This window comes from Melitaea cinxia, chromosome 7, assembly GCF_905220565.1.
Source record: "Melitaea cinxia chromosome 7, ilMelCinx1.1, whole genome shotgun sequence".
Lineage (NCBI taxonomy): Eukaryota > Metazoa > Arthropoda > Insecta > Lepidoptera > Nymphalidae > Melitaea > Melitaea cinxia.
Window position 1 is genome coordinate 11,044,875 of NC_059400.1, and position 20,192 is coordinate 11,065,066.

The 20,192-nt window shown below is 30.5% G+C and overlaps 1 protein-coding gene across 1 annotated transcript; it reads left to right on the top strand.

Annotated features, from left to right (window-relative positions):
- The first annotated feature begins 1,487 nt into the window (after window positions 1–1,487).
- LOC123655178 lies at window positions 1,488–4,438 on the top strand. The gene is made up of 3 exons (XM_045591013.1): window positions 1,488–1,649; window positions 1,963–2,166; window positions 2,465–4,438. Exons 1-3 carry the CDS (start codon window positions 1,527–1,529, stop codon window positions 4,436–4,438), a joined length of 2,301 nt encoding a protein of 766 aa, XP_045446969.1. The 5' UTR covers window positions 1,488–1,526.
- Window positions 4,439–20,192: the final 15,754 nt, after the last annotated feature.

Here is a 20,192-nt window from a genome sequence, read left to right on the forward strand (position 1 = left end):
TGGCAAACGCAATGTAGGACGGCCTCCGGCCCGCTGGACCAACGATCTACGTAAGATTGGCGGTTTAGGCTGGATGAGGGTTACGGAAAACCGAGATGTTTGATGCGAAAGATAGAGACCTACGTCCAGAAGTGGACTGCAATAGGCTGAACTAATTAACTAATAGAGGAAAAAATTTGTTGGTTATATTCGTCTTTTTTTAGTATCTATTTAGAGTCGATCAAACCTTTAATATAAAATTATTTTTGAGTTACATTTTCTTTCACATATTCTAAGATGTATGACTGGTAATTTGTACACACAATATTAGTAGACGTTTAAAATAATATACTTCCTGTTAACTTTGCATACAATAAAAATAATAAATTATGATATTTTTTATATATAAAAAAAATACTTTCTTATTATCAAAACTGGTTTTTGCATTTACACTCACACACATATTTTTCTCTACGTAATTATACTCTACATAGAACTGTAACATCATTTACCTGCTTTTGGTTGTGAATAATTGTAAAATGAATTAAAAAACGATGAAAACAAATTAACACGTTTATTATATTCATAATGAAATTATATATTAATTTGACCATACTTAAAATTTTAAATTAAAAACACCAAAAAATATAAAAATAAAGAACCTTAAAAAAAAATCAATTTGACTATAGACTGACAATCAACAAAAGAGTATACCTAATATGCGAGTGTGTATCAAATACATGGTAGTGTGTGTAATGTTTTTTTTTTATTGTGTTAGTATATTTTTATGCATAATTGAAAAAATATTAGCATTCTGCACTTCTTCTCTATATAAACTATAAGTAAAGGGGAATGCCCATAGGTGGTTTCCTCCTTCCACGTCGTTGTGCCTAAACCAAATTAATATTAAAAACTAAGTTTTTAATTTTCACTAGCCATTGTAAAATACTTAGCCATAACTTCGACGGATAAGAATCCACATATTAAGCAGTAATTTATTCATTTCCGTTTTACTCGCAATTCCCAAGTATTTTTTGTTATTGACATTTGAATCTTCAGTATTGCAATTTTCGTACGAGCGAATCGACTCACCAAAATATAATCGATACACTTATATTTATTTTATTAAAATATCGAATTGGCAGTTCATAATAACATGTTAAATAATAAAGAAAATCAATTTTTATTTGATAATAATATGAGTTTATTTGATTAATCTATCTGAAAGTATCCTGTTTTAGTGTTTTGTCAATCATAATCGATTAATCAATAATCGATCTACAACTGGCAATAATGCGATATTCACTTAAAAGATATCAAATAGTCAAATGTGTAACTATTTCGTTTTACTGTTACTGACGTACCTACTTTCGTGCTAATAAGTACGTTTGTTATTGTGTCAGAGCTTTTTATTGTTTTCTTTCTATTTTCTTTGTCGAGTTGAGCTTCGTGTTCCTCCTAGAACTATAGAAATTGAAAATATATTTGAGACAGAGACTCTTTACTTTCGGTGTGTTTGTGAACCAAACCTATACCTATCTACGACAATGGATGTTACTCGCCGGTGTATCAATTGCTCTATGAGATTGGCGCACCAGCGCTGGCGCATGGTGGAAGATGCAACAGAGCCTATGGTGAATATTCTTCGTGTCTGGGTATCACCAACGCCGGTAAGTTAAAAGTATTAACATATTTTTATAACCTATTCAGCCTCGCAATTATTAAAAAACTCGTAGACTTTATGACTGAGGCAACTATTTCATTAGAAGAGGGAACTGAAACTACTAATTGGAGTTTACAAAGCCTTTATATTACAATATGGCGCATGCTTAGTGCTGTATTTATTTTGGACATAGTAAAAAACATTGATAATTATGCTGGGCTCCAATCCATCCAATTAATATCAGTGAGTTAGGTATTTATATGTAATAAGCTTAGTAGCTAAAATTAAACTAAGTATTAAGAATATTAATTTCTTTCTAGGTTTCTTCTAATAGTAGAATATGCTTGGAGTGCTTTGGAATGCTACAACAAGTACCCGATGGTGTACCAGCCCAATCGCCCGTGTCTGGACATAGAAATGTGTGCTTTGCTTGTGGTATATCTATTCTGCGGGCCCGCACTCATCTTGTACATCCAGACAGCCCAGAAAGGAATGTTATAATTAGTTGGACATTTCCTCATTTGGTACATATTATTTTTTGTGTATTTTTTTTACTATGATTATATGTGATTTTTTAAAACTTACATTCAGTCTCCTTTTTAATATCAACAACAATAAACAAGCATACAGCCCACCTGATGACGCATTGCCGACCCCATAATAATCTTTTCACACCCTTTTTAAACAACCTTGTTTAGTGAAAAATGTACTCTTTATGATTATCAAAGCATACCCATACATATTAAGATAAGATTTTTAGAAAATATTAGTTGTTCTAGTAATTTTTATAAATATATTGCTTAACAAATATTTTAATTTCAGGTTTCTCATCTGAATAGAGTTTGTACTGCATGCTGGCTTGCTGCTAGGAGAAATGTTCAAAAACAAACGCGGCAAGATGCCAATAGACCTATTGAAGCCTTCAATGAGGAAACTGATAATAGAGAACCACCACATATACCTGTGACGCCTCCACTTCCACATATTTCGGTCCCACAACGTCAAGAAACTGCTAGAATAATATCACAAACTTATTCACGTGTTGCAGCAACCTCAAGACATTGTATATTTTCAGGATGTGAAAATGTTGAACGTTTATTGGTACCAACTGGAGTGAAGGAAATGTTATTATGTCGCTATAGATTATACATTCCATCTTCTGCTCGTGTCTGCAGATACCATTTAGAAAATGATTGTTGGGAGCAGTTACAATCTAATATTAGGGATTTTACTGCATCACAGATGGATCACATGCTGAATATGATGGAGAGAATTAATTTAAGAACGTTGGATTTCAATAACATAAATATGATGCCACCCAATCTCTGCCAGTATTGGCTTGGAGTTACAGCTGCTCAGTTCCATGAACTTTTAGCAGAAATGCCTAGTCTGCACAATGAAGTGCCTTCTGCAAGTGTGGCATTAAGTATTTATTTGGCCAAATTGCGTACCAGTGATAGCAATGAAAGGCTCAGTTCTTTATTTGAAATGCCCCGAAGCACTTTAGAAAGAAATATGAATAAGGCAAGAAACTGCATGAGCCAACAGATGGTTCCTTTACATTTAGGCCTTAATCACATGACAGTGGAAGAAGTTGCAGCTAGGAATAAAACAATTCCAGAAGGACTGTTCGGGAATCCTAATCCTTCTTCAGAAATGAGACCCGCTATTGTAATATGTGATGCTACATATGTGTACGTACAAAGCAGTAGCAACTATTTATTTCAAAAAGAGTCCTTCAGCTTACATAAACATCTTAATTTGGTGAAGCCGTTCATGATAGTTTGTTGTGATGGCCATATCCTTGATTGTTTAGGTCCATATAGAGCGACAGTGAATGATGCTACCATTATGAGTAATGAATTTAGAAATAGTAATGGTGAAATGAGAAGATATTTTAGAGAGGGGGATATTTTTATTTTAGATAGAGGTTTCAGGGATGTAATACCTGAACTGATAGAATATGGCTATCAAGCTCATATGCCTGAGTCTTTATCAGAAGGCGAGCATCAACTTACGACACAACAAGCAAATAAGTCGAGATGTGTAACAATGTGTAGGTGGGTGGTTGAAGTGGTCAATGGTCGTCTAAAACGCGACTTCAAACTGTTTCGCCAAGAGTTTTTTAATAAAGCTGCTAAGCATTTAATGATCGATTTTCGGAACGGCTGTGCCTTAACAAATAAATTGCACCCACTTATTGAAGACATACCAGAAGCAGCAGAATATTTGGCAATTGCGGTACGTAGGTTACATATAGATAATGTTCTTGCTAATACTGTAAGAATTGAAAATTATAATAGGCGAAGAGCTACGTTTGTAAGCATTGATGCTCACCACCCACATTTAGATCAGTTCCCAAGACTTAGCATAACTGATTTGAAAAGATTTGCATTAGGGACATACCAGCTCAAGCAAGCTTCTTCATATTACGGTGAGCACGTACGAACAAACGGCACTTACACAATAGAAATTAATAACGAAATTGAAGAAGATATTCCTCTTATTCTGGGCACAAATCATTTCTTACTGAGAGGGAGAATAAAGTCTCGACATATTGGTGGCAGAACTTATTATGCATATTTGTTGATAAGTAAAGATGAAAATGTTGCCAATAGTGTCGAAGCTATATCAGGTTATTGCTGCAGCTGTCTTGTGGGCAACAGAACTGTAGGTTGTTGTGCCCATGTTATGTGTGTGGTGTGGTACCTGGGGTGGGGCAGATATAATGATGTTACTGCTCCGGCCCAGTTTTTAGATGACATATTTAATGAATTCTCATTTGAAAATGAATAATTTAAATTGTTAAAATATTACAAAATGAAAGTATTTGTTTGTTTTACACAACACAATCCCAATTGTTGATTGTTTAATCTACAAAACGATTGTAAGACTGTTTGCTAGGTGTCAAATAAATACCCCTCATACCAATTATTATTATAGAATTATATTTCAAAACAAAGTCAGTTATCTTACAAAGAATAGCACAATGTAGTATTTACTTGTTAAAAAAAATGATTTTGTATACACAAGTTGTTTTTTATTTATTGCCTCACTGTCTTATCTGAAATATTTTTGTAGGTTTCTTGGGTCATAGTTAAATGATTAAAAACACAAATTCTAAAACAACATGTGCATAAGTTATCAACCTGTGTATAAGGGAAAGTCAATATCTCTGTTGTGTCAAATATCTTCAATAATCTAGAGTATATGCAAACTGAAGCATTAACTTACTTGCATTCAGATTATATTCAAACATTTACAGATAGTTAAAACTTCAAATGTAAATAAAAATACAAAATGAAAGAAGGATAAGAAAACCACTTTTGTTGTGACTTTTTTTCATTATACCCGTCGAGCTAGAGAAACAGCGTTTTTTTTAATTAAATGTACACTAAGGAACCTACAAAATGTGGTAAATATCATCATGGCACAAAATTTTTCAAAGCGAAACTAAAGTCCATACTGCGGTGGGCATTCTCCTTTCATACTCTTCCGTCCGCACTATTTTCGTAAAAAAGGGACCAAAGTTTTTGCTTCACGTATTAATATATAGAAGATAAGAAAAAAAATGTATTTGATATAAAACATATTACAGAATAAGTTTTATACTTAAATCCATAGTGACATCTAGTGGAGAATAAGAAAACTCTTAATAAGAATTATAGTAGATACATAAATAAAGTAATCACACAAAGTAAATTAAATTATATATGTCCATAAAAATAAAGTAAAAATCATATTCGTATTGTATATGCTGTTTTCACTTTGTAATTTTGTACAATAATAATTTCTTTTTGTATGTATGTGTGTGCGTGTGTGTGTTTATGTTCCCGTTAAGACTTTTTTGGTTATCTAGTAGATGTCGCTAGTAAGATGAGCCTCTACCACAGAGTACTATGATATAAACAGGGCCTCTACTATAACTCTACAACTTGTACCTACAACGTATTTACTTCATATAAGACAAAAGAAAATTTCATTTACTATTTTGTACAGTGTAACTTGTTTTTATAACATAAATGTAAGGTGTAAATAGTTTTAAGGTTATGCAATAGCTAAGCGCGGAGTACGGTACGGGTACGTAGTAAATTGTAAAAACAGCGCTGAAGCGCTTTTGACAACAATAAAAATAACGTAATAATTTCTCTAGTCAATAGTATATTAATAAATTTCAAATACGTAATTATGATTTCATATTATAAAAAAGTTAAATTTTAATTAAAAAGTGGGAAGATAACTATTTATATGCATGTATATTTGTTTAGTGTGTCCTGAGTATTTTAAAGCACTGTAGCTCCATGCAGAGGTAAAAATCTCCTGACGTTTCATACTCGTAAGATTGTCGTACAGCGTATACTATCAAAATTTCGACATACCGTAAAATGGGGTGAATAGAAATCGCGGGGTGAATAGAAACAAAACTGGAAGTTTCATTATTTTGTCTCTAGATTATTTATAGCTTATTATTGAAGGTTTATTTCTTCTATTAATTACACGGCAGTATTTTTCCTTTATGCTGACAACACACAATTTTACGTAAAGTTTAATTGTTTAAAGAAAAAAGCTGTTAAAGTGAACGTGTGTGAATAGTGATTTTAGACCTTGCGAAAAGTTTTGCTCAATATTGAGTTCTTTGAAGATTTCACCCAGCGAATTGATTTATTTGGAAAGATAAATTTCTAATCTTTTAGGAATACAAAGGTAAAGTATTAATAGTCAATTATTTCTTTCTTATTTCTTGTGAAATCAGGATGCAGGCATTTTTCTGCAATTTCGAGGTGAATAGATACGAGAAAGGGGTAAATAGAAACGCCTTTAGGGTCAATAGACACGAAGAAAGAGGTGAATAGATACGAGTGAGAGGTTAATAGAAACGAGAAAGGGGTTAATAGAAAGACGTTTTTTAGGGTTGTCTATCGTAGACAAGTTCATTATACTTAGCTACCTACGTGCTTTAAAAATATTATAAGTATCAATTAATTATTAGAAAACCATTTTAAGTAGTTATCTTTTTTTTTTAATATAAATTAATTATAAATTTTTAATTTTAAATTATAAATTTTTTGAATTAAATATAAACAGGTACGCTACATCGTATTGCGTTCGCCATGCCGAGGATTTATAAACCAGATCCTCGTGGCACGAAGTATACAAGGTATCCTAAAGAATTGTTCTTCTGAGTGATGCAGAATTAAAGAAAACATTGTCAAATACATTTGTTGAGACAGCATCAACGAAAACCATTTCTAGGCGGCCCACTTATTATAGGTGTGATGATGATATATTAAATGCTCTAATGGATTCAGATTAAATAGGTAGTATAACAAGTTACCAATTTAATTTCCAAAACTAAACCCCAAAAGTGAATTATATTGCTACTATAATCACAATGCTCCCAATTTTATTTTCAATTGTGATTTTTGATCTCATTTTATAGAAAACCTTAGATTATTTACCAAAAATAGTTTTTTTTTAGAATTTTATAGTTTATGTTAGAATTAAACATTCTTATATTTTTGTTACTTTTTTAAGCTTGTTTGCTTGTAAAATATACTGCTCATGTTTATATTCCTAAATTATTTAATTAAATGTTCCTGAAAATCTTAATACTTATATATATATATATATAAGTATTAAGATTTATATATATATATATATATATATATATATATATATATATATATATATCAGTATATATATATATATATATATATATATATATATATATATATATATATATATATATATATATATATACTGATTTATAAAATATATACATACATTTATGTTGTCTTTGTTCTTACTTATTATTTCAATAAATAAATTAAAGTTGAATTTGACAGCCCTAGTGTTTTTTCTCTATTCGCCCCTTCTCTCGTGTCTTTTGACCCCAGTTTCCGGGTAAATAGAAACCACCTACTTTTTCTCAATTTACAAATAATAGACATGATTTCGCTAATTTTTGGGATTCATATTTGGTATACTACAACACGACTCACGATTTCACAATGTTTTATTAATAAGCTTCTATACAAAATATGTAAGAAAATCAGTGTTGAAGTTGAAAGTTGTGTCTATTCACCCCATTTTACGGTAACCTCAATCTTTATGTTAAAATAATTATGGTATCAAAAGCAAAACTACATCCAGTGTTGCCAACTTAGTGGATTTTCCACTAGATCTGGTGGTTTAGACACCCCTTTTGGCGGGAAAAAATTAGTCTTAGTGGCTAGTGGATTTTTTAGTGGTTTAGGTTTGTTCCAGTTAGTGGTAAGCTTCATAGGTTACCACTAAAGAATGATCTAGTATTTTTCTAGGATTTTTTTTTACAGGAACACACAACAGGCAAAAATGGTATATTTTTGTTGTGTAGGTAGCACCGAACGAATTCAAGCCTGTCGGCTGTTGGGAATTCCCCGAAAATTGTTTATGAATTTCTTGAATGAACATAAACTTTATATTATAATCTATAACTTATCTATATGTTCAACTATTGGGTTAAGTTTGATTTGATTTGAAAGACCAAGTTGTTATTTATTTACTCAGTCGTCAGTCAGTTCAGTGAACAGTACAGTTGGCTATTGGTTCGCTATCGTTTTCTAATCTGTAAATGATACTTACTTCTCAATCTTGCTTTAATTTGTTTTTAAACTGTTTAGCGCTGTAAAATTATTTTTGAAATAGTATTAAATAGTATTTGATAATGCCCAAGCCACAGTACACCCAAAAGTTTCGAGATTGTTGGTTACGTGACCTAGGATTAAAGGCTTCATTGCAAGTTGTGGAAAGCACTGGTGGTCCAGTAGCTAAGTGCAAGATGTGTGGTACGTTATTAAGGAATCTGGTAATAATGTACATCGCCGGCAAGAAATTGATGGGGTTGGGGGGGGGGGGGGGGGGGTGGGGGTGGGAGGGAGTGTGGGTTTTTCACAACCCACACTCCCTGAATGTTTAATACTAACTAGCTTTCGGGCGCGGTTTGGGTGGCGTTAAATTTTGGTGATGAAAAATATATTAAAGAAAAAACTAAAATATATAATATATATTTTTTAAAAAATTTTTATACAATAATTAATAGTATTTTCAATAGAGATTTTAAAAAATTTTATTGTGTATACTTGTTTTTTAATTGTTAATTTCGCGCTCTCACAAGTATTCGCTGCATCAGCCTCCCTGTGTCCTGAATCATTATTTATCATTTATCTTTAAAACTATTAACTTTATCAAGATTGTTAAAGAGAGCAATGTTATTAATAATTACATTCTCTATAATTTGTTTCTAACAATTTTTTTCTGGAATCAATTTAACAAAATTTATTTAAGCATGAATCGGAGCATGTAATTAAAATTACTTTTTTATCTATTTATATTACTTTTTTGTTACTAAAGCTGATTCATCAGAAGACGATCTTCTTTAGTAGTTATGTACTTACCTAATTGTTTCCTTTTTTTCTGTAGTTACATTAATTATTGTTTCCTACAGGAAACAATAATTAATTAATTACTACAGTACGTAACTTAAATAACTATTATTTTATTTCATGATAATAATTACGTTGTTGTTGTTGTATTTTCAAATTATATTGAGGTAGGTAGCCGTTGTCTTTGATTTTTTTTTAGTGGAAGTCTGGTGGTTTGAGAGGCCAATAAGTTTTAGTGGTTTCTGGTGGTTTACACGACTACATTTGGTGGGTTGGTAAAAATAAAGTTGGCAACACTGACTACATCTTACTACAAACTTCAGTTCGGTGGGAAAGTCCATCAGGAGATGACGTTTAGTATATTTTATATTACTTAATAAATAATGTAAAGTCGATGTAAATGATAAAGAAGCAAAAGTATTTTTGTCAATCTATTCTCATAAATATTGACCTACTGAAAAATATTCGTATCTTACAAAGTTGAGTGTTATTGTTTATTACATTTTTTTTCGTGGCGGTGTAGAATTTTAAAAGACTGAAAATTTCAAGTAGTGAAAAAGAATATAAATTGAATTATTAAGTGTGTTGACCGTGAAAATTAGTGAGTAAATTATTTTATATAATAAGTATAATAATTTATATATTTTTTTCTGTAAATTTACTCAGATTTAGCTATAGATAGCTATGTATTGGATTTAATTTTGTGTATGTATTGTCTTGAAAATATTATGTGAAACATATTATTAGTAATAAAATAATACAATAATTACTCGGCATGAGAAATAAAATATGTTAAGTATGTAATACTAAATATATAAAACTGATACTATAAAACTTACTAAAAATGTGATAACAGGTTAAAATACCTAGTTTTCTTATAAATTTGTAGTCCTTTGACCTCAATGCAATGTTTAGGTATAATTAACACTAGGGTTGCCAACCATACTTTATAATAAAGTATTCTACTTTATTTTTGGTAAATATACTTTATACTTTTGCATACAAATAAAGTATATGAAAATACTTTATTTTCAATCTTTACTGTGATGCGTGAAACAAAATACTCATTATGGTTACTTAACTATTTAACGGTACAAATAAGGTAAAATGGATGATGGAAAGGATTTAAAATTACTGAACGAAATGTTAGATGTCAGATGTGGTGTTTTGAATGTGACAGGACAGGTGACAATCTGACATTTGTCACAGATGTCACTACTCACTATCAACGATATTGTAGAAAAATTGACCGTTGGCTTTGTTTATATGTAGTTAAGGAATCAATGGTTGGAAAAATGGTTTTGACTTTAGCGAAGATGAACTGGCTGGATAGAACTGGCTTTCAATACTTCCTAACGTGTTCTTAAAAAATGCGGTTAAATTTGAACATTTTGAAATGATAATTATAAAAACTAGATTACAAGACGGATTAAATATTAAGATGCAGGATATATATTCCGAATGTATAAGACAAAAAAAAATCACTAATGATGATAAAGAATTTTCAGTGAAAAGTACAGTTGAAAAATGGCAATATATACTTAAAAATGCACCTGATAGCTTACCAAATATAAAAAAAATTTCTTACTTACTCTCTGTTCCCACTACTTAAGCTTTCACTGAAAGGGTTTTTTTAGTAATGGATCTAAAGTAGCGAGAAGAGAGAAATATAGCGTCAATAAATTTAATTAGAAACGAATATTTATTTATATAAATTTAAATATTGATTGTTAAACAAGTTTGAAACATTTAAACATAACAAAAAATTGTTAGCATGTGCTAAAGGCACACAAAAATACGTTTTTAAAGCAATAAAAATATAAAATTTGAAAAATACTTTTTTTTTCTTCCAAATACTTTATTTTTTCCTATCCAAACCATTTTATACGTTTTTTTTGTCAAAAAAAGTTGGCAACCCTAATTAACACATCGACATCGGTGGGTCGGTAGTGTTACCGTTACGTAAATACGTAATATGTACACAAAATAGTATTATTTCTATTATTTTTTATACTAAGATTTATATCGTTGAACTAAATTTACTTGAAATAAGTATTATAAGGCTTATAAGATAAATTAAAATATTAGAAAAATTAAAGTAAAAATTTCTTAATTATCCTGCTGTGGTTGGTAGGCTTGTTTCAAAAATTACACTGGTCGGCATGCGTGAAAATGACTTAAATTGGTTAAGTAGGGATGCATCCGATACAGACATTTATGCGATATCGAGAGTTTTCCTATACCTATATCGAATTCACCGATACGTTTTGCATTTCGATAAATGATGTACAAAAATACATATTTAACTTTTCAAATGGGTTCTTTCGCACCTGAAAGAACATTTTCAACAGCAGGTCTCGTCTAAACAGACATGAAATCGGCTTTCATTAAATAATTTAAGAATGTTGTGTTTCCAGAATAAGTCTCATAGCTTTGAATTTCAATTAGGTATTAATTTTTGGCTTCTGATCTCTGATTTTTTATCAATTATTATAATCTATATTAATATTATAAAGAGGTAAAGTTTATAAATTTGTTTGTATGTAGGGGATAATCTTCGTAAATACTGATCCGATCATGAAAATTCTTTCAGTAACAGAAAGCCATACTATTCAGGAGTGACATAGGCTATATTTTATTGTAATTGAACAAAAAATTCAGTAAATAAGAAAAAGATTAAAATATAATATCAAAATGGTAAATAAACTAGCGCCATGTATCGCTATTAAAAAAACAATTTATTAGTCTTTCGACGTTATTAATTTAGTCTATCGACAACGTTTTCTCGATTTTTGATAGATGGCGTTGGAGCAACATATTATTTATTTAAGTGCTATAAAATTTGTCCTTAAAAGTATGTTATTTGGTTAATATAATAATAATTAACGCCTAACGAAGTGGGCACGGGTCGGCTAGTTGTAAATAAATAATAATAAAAGTATGAGTAATTCTTTAAATCTTCACTGTCCGTATTGGAGTCGGTATCGGTATCGCCGATACTGTTAAAAAAATATCGGTATCAGTATCGTATCGGCTGAAGTACGTATCGATGCGCGCATCTCTATTTTTAGCCGACTTCCAAAAAAGGAGGAGGTTCTCAATTCGACTGTATTTTTTTTTTATGTATGTTACATCAGAACTTTTGACCGTGTGGACCGATTTCGACAAAAATTTTTTTAATCGAAAGGTGTGTGTGTCAATTGGTCCCATTTAAATTTATTTGAGATCTAACAACTACTTTTCGAGATATATCTAATAATGCGTTTTTACTTGACGCTTTTTTCGTCGACTTACGTTGTATTATACCGCATAACTTTCTACTGGATGTACCGATTTTGATAATTCTTTTTTTGTTAGAAAGGAGATATCCCTAGTTTAGTACCATGATAAGGAAACCAGGATCTGATGATAGGATCCCAGAGAAATCGAGGGAAACTCTCGAAAATCCGCAATAACTTTTTACTGGGTGTACCGATTTTAATAATTCTTGTTTGTTGGAAAGAAGATATCCCTAGCTTATTACCATGATAAGGACACCAGGATCTGATGATGGGGTCTCAGAGAAATCGAGGGAAAATCATGAAAATCTTCAATAACTTTTTACTGGGTGTACCGATTTTAATAATTTTTAATTTAATCGAAAGCTGATGTTTGTCAACACATGAGTTCACGTTATTTTTGGCGTAAACTTGTGGAGGCCTATGTCCAGCAGTGGACTGTATAGGCTGTAATGATGATGTTTGTCATGTGGTCATATATAAATTTTATTGAGATCTGATAACTACTTTTTAAGTAATCTTCGTCGATCTACGTTGTATTACTCGTCGATATAATTGAAGTCGGTTTTTTTTCGTTTGCGAGCAAACACAATTATATAATAAAAGAATATCTTCTTAATATGTATATATAGGTATATAAATTATGCGTCACGTTGTTTGTCCGCGATGGACTCCTATGTTAACCGATTTTAATCAAATTTGCACACCGTGTGCAGTTTGATCCAACTTGAAAGATAATCTATAAAAATAAATAAATAAGGTGGTACGAAGTTCGCCAGGTCAGCTAGTATATAATTAAACAATTTAATAACAATAAAAAATTCTTATTGATTATTATTGTATTGATAGTATCATATTATATATATATATATATATATATATATATATATATATATATATATATATATATATATATATATATATATATATATATATATATATATATATATATATATATATATAGAGGTAAACTTTACCTCTTTATAATATTAGTATAGATTTATAAATTCGGTAACTATAAACTTATCTTCTCTCTATTACCTGTATGCAGGCGATCTTCAAATATACACTCACTCTAAGCTGGCTGATCTACCCACGAGTATTTACGAACTAAATAATGACATGGACCTTATTTTTAACTGGAGTAACTCGTACGGGTTTAAAGGTAATCCTTCTAAGTCTCAACTGATTATTGTGGGTAGTCCAAAACTAGTCAGTAGCATTGATTGGTTACTTGTACCTCCTATACTCTTCAATAAAGTTGTTTTGAATGTTAGCGATAAAGGAATAATCTAGGAATAACTTTCGATCGTCATTTCTCTTGGTCACCTCAATTAACTGAACTAAGCCGGAAATTTTTTGCAGCCATCAGTTCATTTCGTCGACTCCAGTACTTTCTTACCTTGCCTACCAAAATTGCGCTGGCACAATCACAACTTTTACCAATCCTTGATTATACAGATAGCTGTTTTCTAGATCTCAAAGAGGAGCAACTAAATAAGCTTGATCGCCTTCAAAATCTCTGTATAAATTGGTCTGTTCATATTTGGTCTTCGCAAATATGACCACGATTCCGATTTTCGCTGTAAACTTAAGTGACTCCCAATTCGCCTTCGCAGGAATACCCACGTACTTACTCTACTCTACTGTGTTCTTTTTAATCCTAAATCATTACCTTAAAGAATGGGTTACGTTTCTTTGCAATTTCCATGAAGGCTTCCTTAGATCTGTATCCAATTTGCTTCTGAAAATTCCTCCCCATTTTACCTCCTTCTACCCCAATTCATTTACTGTTAATGCTGTTCGTCTGTGGAACTCTCTTCCGCTTTCAATAAAACAAGCTCCAATGCAAGCTTGCAACGACTTAAAAAGCATTGTCATAACTGTCGCGATTTTTAGCTTATATATATGTATATATTTATGTGTGCTTGTATATATGTATATATTTTTATATGTGTATGTATATATATTTGTAAATGTATATTATATACTAAAATATTTACTTATTTATGTTTTTTTTTTCTTTAATAATTATGTAAGTCTATCATATCGTAGCTTTTATCTATTTATTATTGATTTTTCCTCCTTAATTTGTGCACATAATGTGCATATGTTATAAGATCGCCTTTGTACATCTTGTATTGAATCTTTCTTTATATGTGTCTGTATTTCGGTGTACATTAAGAATAAATAAATAAATAAATTAATTAATAAATAAATAAATAAATAAATAAATACATTGATAGTATAAGCTTTCAAACAAATAATTTAATAATTGTCCTGGTATAACAGCCGCTCAGGTGTAGTGGTGCGAGTAGGCGCCTAAAACCCAGATGGTTTCCGGGTTCGATTCCCGCTCGGGATGGATATTTATATATAAACAAATATTTTTTCTCGGTTATTCTTTTGTCTCCCCACCGTGCCTCGGAGAGCAAGTTAAGCCCTTGGTCCCGGTTTTTATCATAAATACTTAATAGCGAACGTTACTCATAGTAGGGAACATATCCGCTAACAGTGGTGGATTAAGCTACGTACTTCTCCTGCGAGGAGAAAAAGCCTATGCCCATGGGATGTTACAGGCTGAATGCGATAGTAAAGCTTCGATTAAGAATTAAAAAAAATCTGTATAAGAATAAATAATATGTTAATTCTTGAAGTATCACGTAGAAAAAATTTAATATTTCTTCTGTTAATAATTCAGGTTGTTAAATTCTAATTGCTAACTTATCCTTCGATTAGTGACACATTTTATGCAATGTAGTTTTAAATGTCAATTAATTGATTGAATTGTTTTAACTATTATTCAGAATAAGTAGTAATATTGCTAGGTCGTATATACAACTGATATATTATACAGTATAGATAAAGTTGCTTACCAAATATTTTTTATAAAAAACATGATGCGAATATAATATTTGTATAATAAGTAAAAAAATAATTGATTACGGCAATAAGCCTTTTAAGAATAGTTTTAAACCATAGTATTAAGTCTATTTCCCGGAGTGATAAGAACATAAACAAACAGGTTTAGCTTCAGCAGGCAACACTTTTTTTACAGACATAAATGACAACACTTATACTATTAATAACCTGAATAGTATTAATTATAACATCTATAATTTGATATTATATATATATTTTGATTAAATGCAGTTCAAGCAAATATCCCTACGGCGTTCAGTGCAAGTGGGCTGAAAGCATTTAGTGCAATTTTTTTTTTACTTTTTGTCCCGTTTTCTTGAACATAGTGATGACGCTGAAACTAGCAGCCACTCTTTATATCTCTGCTTCTAAACAACAGATTGAGTTATAATTTAACACAAATTAGTATCGTTATTTTATCTAACTATGGAAAAAAATCCAAAGGGTAAGTACTTAAACCTTTTGAAATTTTTATCATCATCATTTGTAGACGGTGAAAAAAAGGTTTCAGCGAAGATACAACAAAATGTAGTGTCCACGAGCAGATATAGACATTAGAAGACATGATACGATGGCATTGTCTTAGAAAATAAAATAAAATAGAAGGGGTTGAGTATCCCCGTTGAAATCCAATGATCGTTTCTAGGCAGTAAAAGAACGGTTTCTGCGAAGTTACAACAAAATGTTGTGTCCACGGGCAGAGATGTTTTTATGTATTTACGTATGTGTTTATGTATGTATGTATGTATGCATGTATGCATCATCGTATTCTAAACGGCACTCAACATCTGAGCTAGCATCAACAATACTTTGCAGGTAGTCTTGAATCTGCTATTTTTACTTAAAAAATGAAACAATAACTACAGTATATGAAAAAATTCAAACGTAAACAGCATCAGGGGTGACGAGTCACCCCGGCAATTTCAGTATAACAAAAACAATAACTTACCGCGATACGTTGACGCGTTCAATTGATTGCATTCATTCCAATTAGAGAATAGATTGAACGTTAAAAGTAGACAAAAACAATACCAACTAAATATTAACTCTTTTATCGAGTAGTGTTGCTGTTGCCCTCCTAAGTTTAAATAAAGCACTTGTTTTTGTTTTAATAGTCATCTAAGTAAGTAATCGTCTAAATGTACATTAAAAAAAAGATATTGTGACAGAAAAATTGCGTCAGCGTCGGACCACGTCCAAATCGTAATTCGCCCGTAAGATAAGCAATTATAATACTTGATGTTTAATAAAACGCATAGGCAGAGCTCGCGGATGCTAATTTAAAATGAAAAAAAAGTTCTAAGTCAGATTTTTATATAGGCTAGATATTGAATTCATAAGTATATTTATATAATTTATTAAAGAGCTTATTATCGAAAACTACATATCGTATTAGATTTGAAACGTTCGACATTAATGTAGATTTGTTGAACTCATCCGAACTCATTGTTTATTGACGAATGCAATTATGCATATCTCACAATATAATTAATCAAATTAATTTACACTAGAGATAAAATTATCTTTATTGTACGCTTTATTGTACGTTGAGCTATTTATGCGTCATAATTGTCATTTTCATGAGTAAATGATAATATCGAGCTTGAAAGCTTTGATGTGATATTATTTCAGATGTAATCAAATAACAAGTACCCCATGTTTAGTCAATGTTCACGCTATAAAAGTTCAAAAGTTTACTATTTATACTTACAAACACTATTGTCTCATGATACTCTGTAAGGTCTACGAAGAAGAGAAGCATGTTAGCAGAATAGACTGTTGTAGTGTTGTTATTTCTATATTGTGAATACCTTAAGAAAATATCTTAAAATGACATATGAAGAAATGATTCATAATGTAATGTTATTAAATATCATTAGTATATAAATTAACTATTTATTTGTACTGCTACTAAAAATATATAGCACGTATAAATGTTCGTTTCGTAACGATCCACGATGCTGTTGCGTTTAGCTATGTCAGTTTTAGGAGGTAGTTTTCTAATATATATATATATATATATATATATATATATATATAATGTGTTTCATTAGCTTAAAATTACATTTTTTTAAATTATAATACTATTATTGGTACGTTAAATTCGGACTGTTAATGTCCAGTTGTGGGAGCGATCTTTCGACCACATTGCGAATTGCAGAAAATCACAATGTATAATTTGTGACAAAAGTTAGGTAATAATAGTTTAAACATTAAAGTACTTGACCTTTTTAAACATAATGCATATCTGATAAAATTTATCGACGTTGCTTGAGATGTTGAAGATGAATATCTTAGTTATGATAATATTTTGCACATATTAAGCTATCACTACTTACAAATATTATCATCGTCCTGTTATCAATTGAATCACTATTTGCTAACAACATTTTATAATAAACTGCACTGTGTATTAGATCACAATTATATCTTAATTAAAATTATTATTGAATAATAGTATAAAGTTCTCGATCTATATAGTATTTTAATTATTAATTTATAATGTGAAGTAAATATTAATTACGTATTTTAAACTTTGATGAGTAAAAAGCATGCCAATGTGACACATATTTTGTTTGTTTTTTACAAGGAACTTATTACGTGTGTAATTATGGAATAAGATGTCTAATCTTTGCTCTTTGCGTATAAAAAGAAGCTAATCTAAACATAAAAGAAAAACAATTCATGTTTACAATTTAGTAGGTATGCCTATTTACTTTAAAATGATTTTGTTAAGGTTTCATTTGATTTTAGATCAAATTAAAACGCAAGTTATTTCGTGCAATGACGCTGGAGTAAATCTATAGAATGACCGACACCGAAAAAAAAATTTCTGGCTTCTATTGCCGTAATTCATGTTACGTAAATATTATCTCAAGCAAAGACATTGACCGAATAGGATTTTTTTTTGGTTTTAATTTTTTTCTGTTTTTTACTGATTTATATTTTTCAACTATATAAAAGAATGGTCATTTACTACGATATTTGTAAAATTTTTGGATGTCCTAAGTAGTTAGAACTTAATGGACCCACCCATTTATCGATTTATTCAACATGTACCTGAATAATCAATATATGATATACTTAATTTTTTTTGTGAAATGTAATATTTTTGAAACAACTTTTAATTAAATAAAACGAAATGTACTTAGTCCTATTTTTCATTTTATCAATAAAAAGTCAAGATGTATCAATTAGGAGTCAAGGAGTATTGCAATTGCAATTAAAATTATTGTCTCAATAGAACTATTATTAAAGATAACTTTTAAATTGGTTGTCCAGAATCGAGACAATCAGAATTGAGAAGAGGTCGAGAATGTATAACGTTAAAAATTTTCAACTACAAGAAAATAATACAGATGACAATCGGCAATAATTTCAAATATATTATTTATTTAAATAAACGTACGTTAATTATGTACTTAATAATATTATTAGAGTACTGTTAAAAATAAAATATTGGTTGTTATACTTAGTGTCTAAAAGCTTTCTATGACATTTTAATAGATGATAATATCCTCAACTATATCTTATTAAAGTAGGTATATTGATAATAGTACTGTTATATACGTACTATTAAACGATTCATTTTTCATCACCAAGATTTAATTAGGGTGTTTTTTGGGCCTAGAAATCACTCTGATAGAGCTTAGCTTAGTTTTCAATTAAAAAAAAAAACACTTAGACATGAGATTTCGTATAGCTCCATTATTGACGTAAAAAAAAAATAGTGAACGTGAATTTGTTTTTCGCTCTCCAAACGTGATCATTTTTCTGTTTTTGGTACAGGACGACGACCAATCACTCTTGGTAGGTATTTAGAAAGTTCCCTGACATAGAACTATTTTTATTAAACATCAAGAAAATCGATTTTTTGCCCGATCATTATGCGAGATTTATGTAGACCGCGTGTTTACTAATTAATATTTCTAAACTTTGTAAACGTCAAGATAATACAATACTAGCAATACCCTTGCGAATAATTCGCACTAAATAAGGAAAAAAATTACCGACTGTTCATCATGTTGACGTTGTTTCAAACTTAAAGCTGTCGTATATCATTACAGCCTATACAGTCCACTGCTGGACATAGGCCTCCATAAGTTTACGCCAAAAATAACGTGAACTCATGTGTTTTGCCCATAGTCACCACGCTGGGCAGGCGGGTTGGTGACCGCAGTACTGGCTTTGTCGCACCGAAGACGCTGCTGCCCGTCTTCGGTCGTCGTCTTCATATATAATTTTAATAATTAATTAATTTACAAAAACAAAAGCAATAATTATTTTTATTTTGTTTTGGATGCCGGTAGAGCAAGCAATTATCTATTAAATGATATATAATTTATGTGGAGTAATTGTGAGGTTTTTTTCTAAAAAGGGAGGCAAACATCTTAATCTTAGCGTATTTATATATGTGATTTGTGTAATATGTGTCGATACACAATGCTTAAACTAAAAGATGCAGTTATACAGCTTTATAAACAGGTTGCCTGAAGATGCATTGAAGTATGTACTGTACATATGTTGTCTTATGTCGCGAGAAGAAGTCTTATTATTTGTTTTTGTTTATCATGCAACGTTTAAGCCGTCAGTCATTTATAATGAGAAGATTTATTGTTTTGTTGTTATTTTAAAGTCTCAAGTATGAAATTCTTCAAGACATCTTAATAAAAAAAAAAAAAAAATGTTTGATGGATTGTTGTCTTATGATTTTTTTTTTGGTATTGTTAAGATTTTTGATCTGATGATGAGAGATGAATCTTTTTTTAGTTGTCAGTTATAACTGGGTACTTATTAAGAGGAAAGGGTATCTGAGAGACTTGAAAAATAGGTATTTGAATAAAATGTTCTTGTCTCGCTGTATGCCGCCGCCGCGTCTCGCGCCAAGTAAGGGACAACTGCAGCTCACTGCGTTTTAGGTAGATA

Coding starts and splice junctions, on each gene's coding strand:
- LOC123655178 (XM_045591013.1), top strand. CDS start 1,527: ATGGATGTTACTCGCCGGTGTATCAATTGCTCTATGAGATTGGCGCAC. Junction 1,650..1,962: donor TCTGGGTATCACCAACGCCG/GTAAGTTAAAAG, acceptor ATTTCTTTCTAG/GTTTCTTCTAATAGTAGAAT. Junction 2,167..2,464: donor GTTGGACATTTCCTCATTTG/GTACATATTATT, acceptor TTTTAATTTCAG/GTTTCTCATCTGAATAGAGT.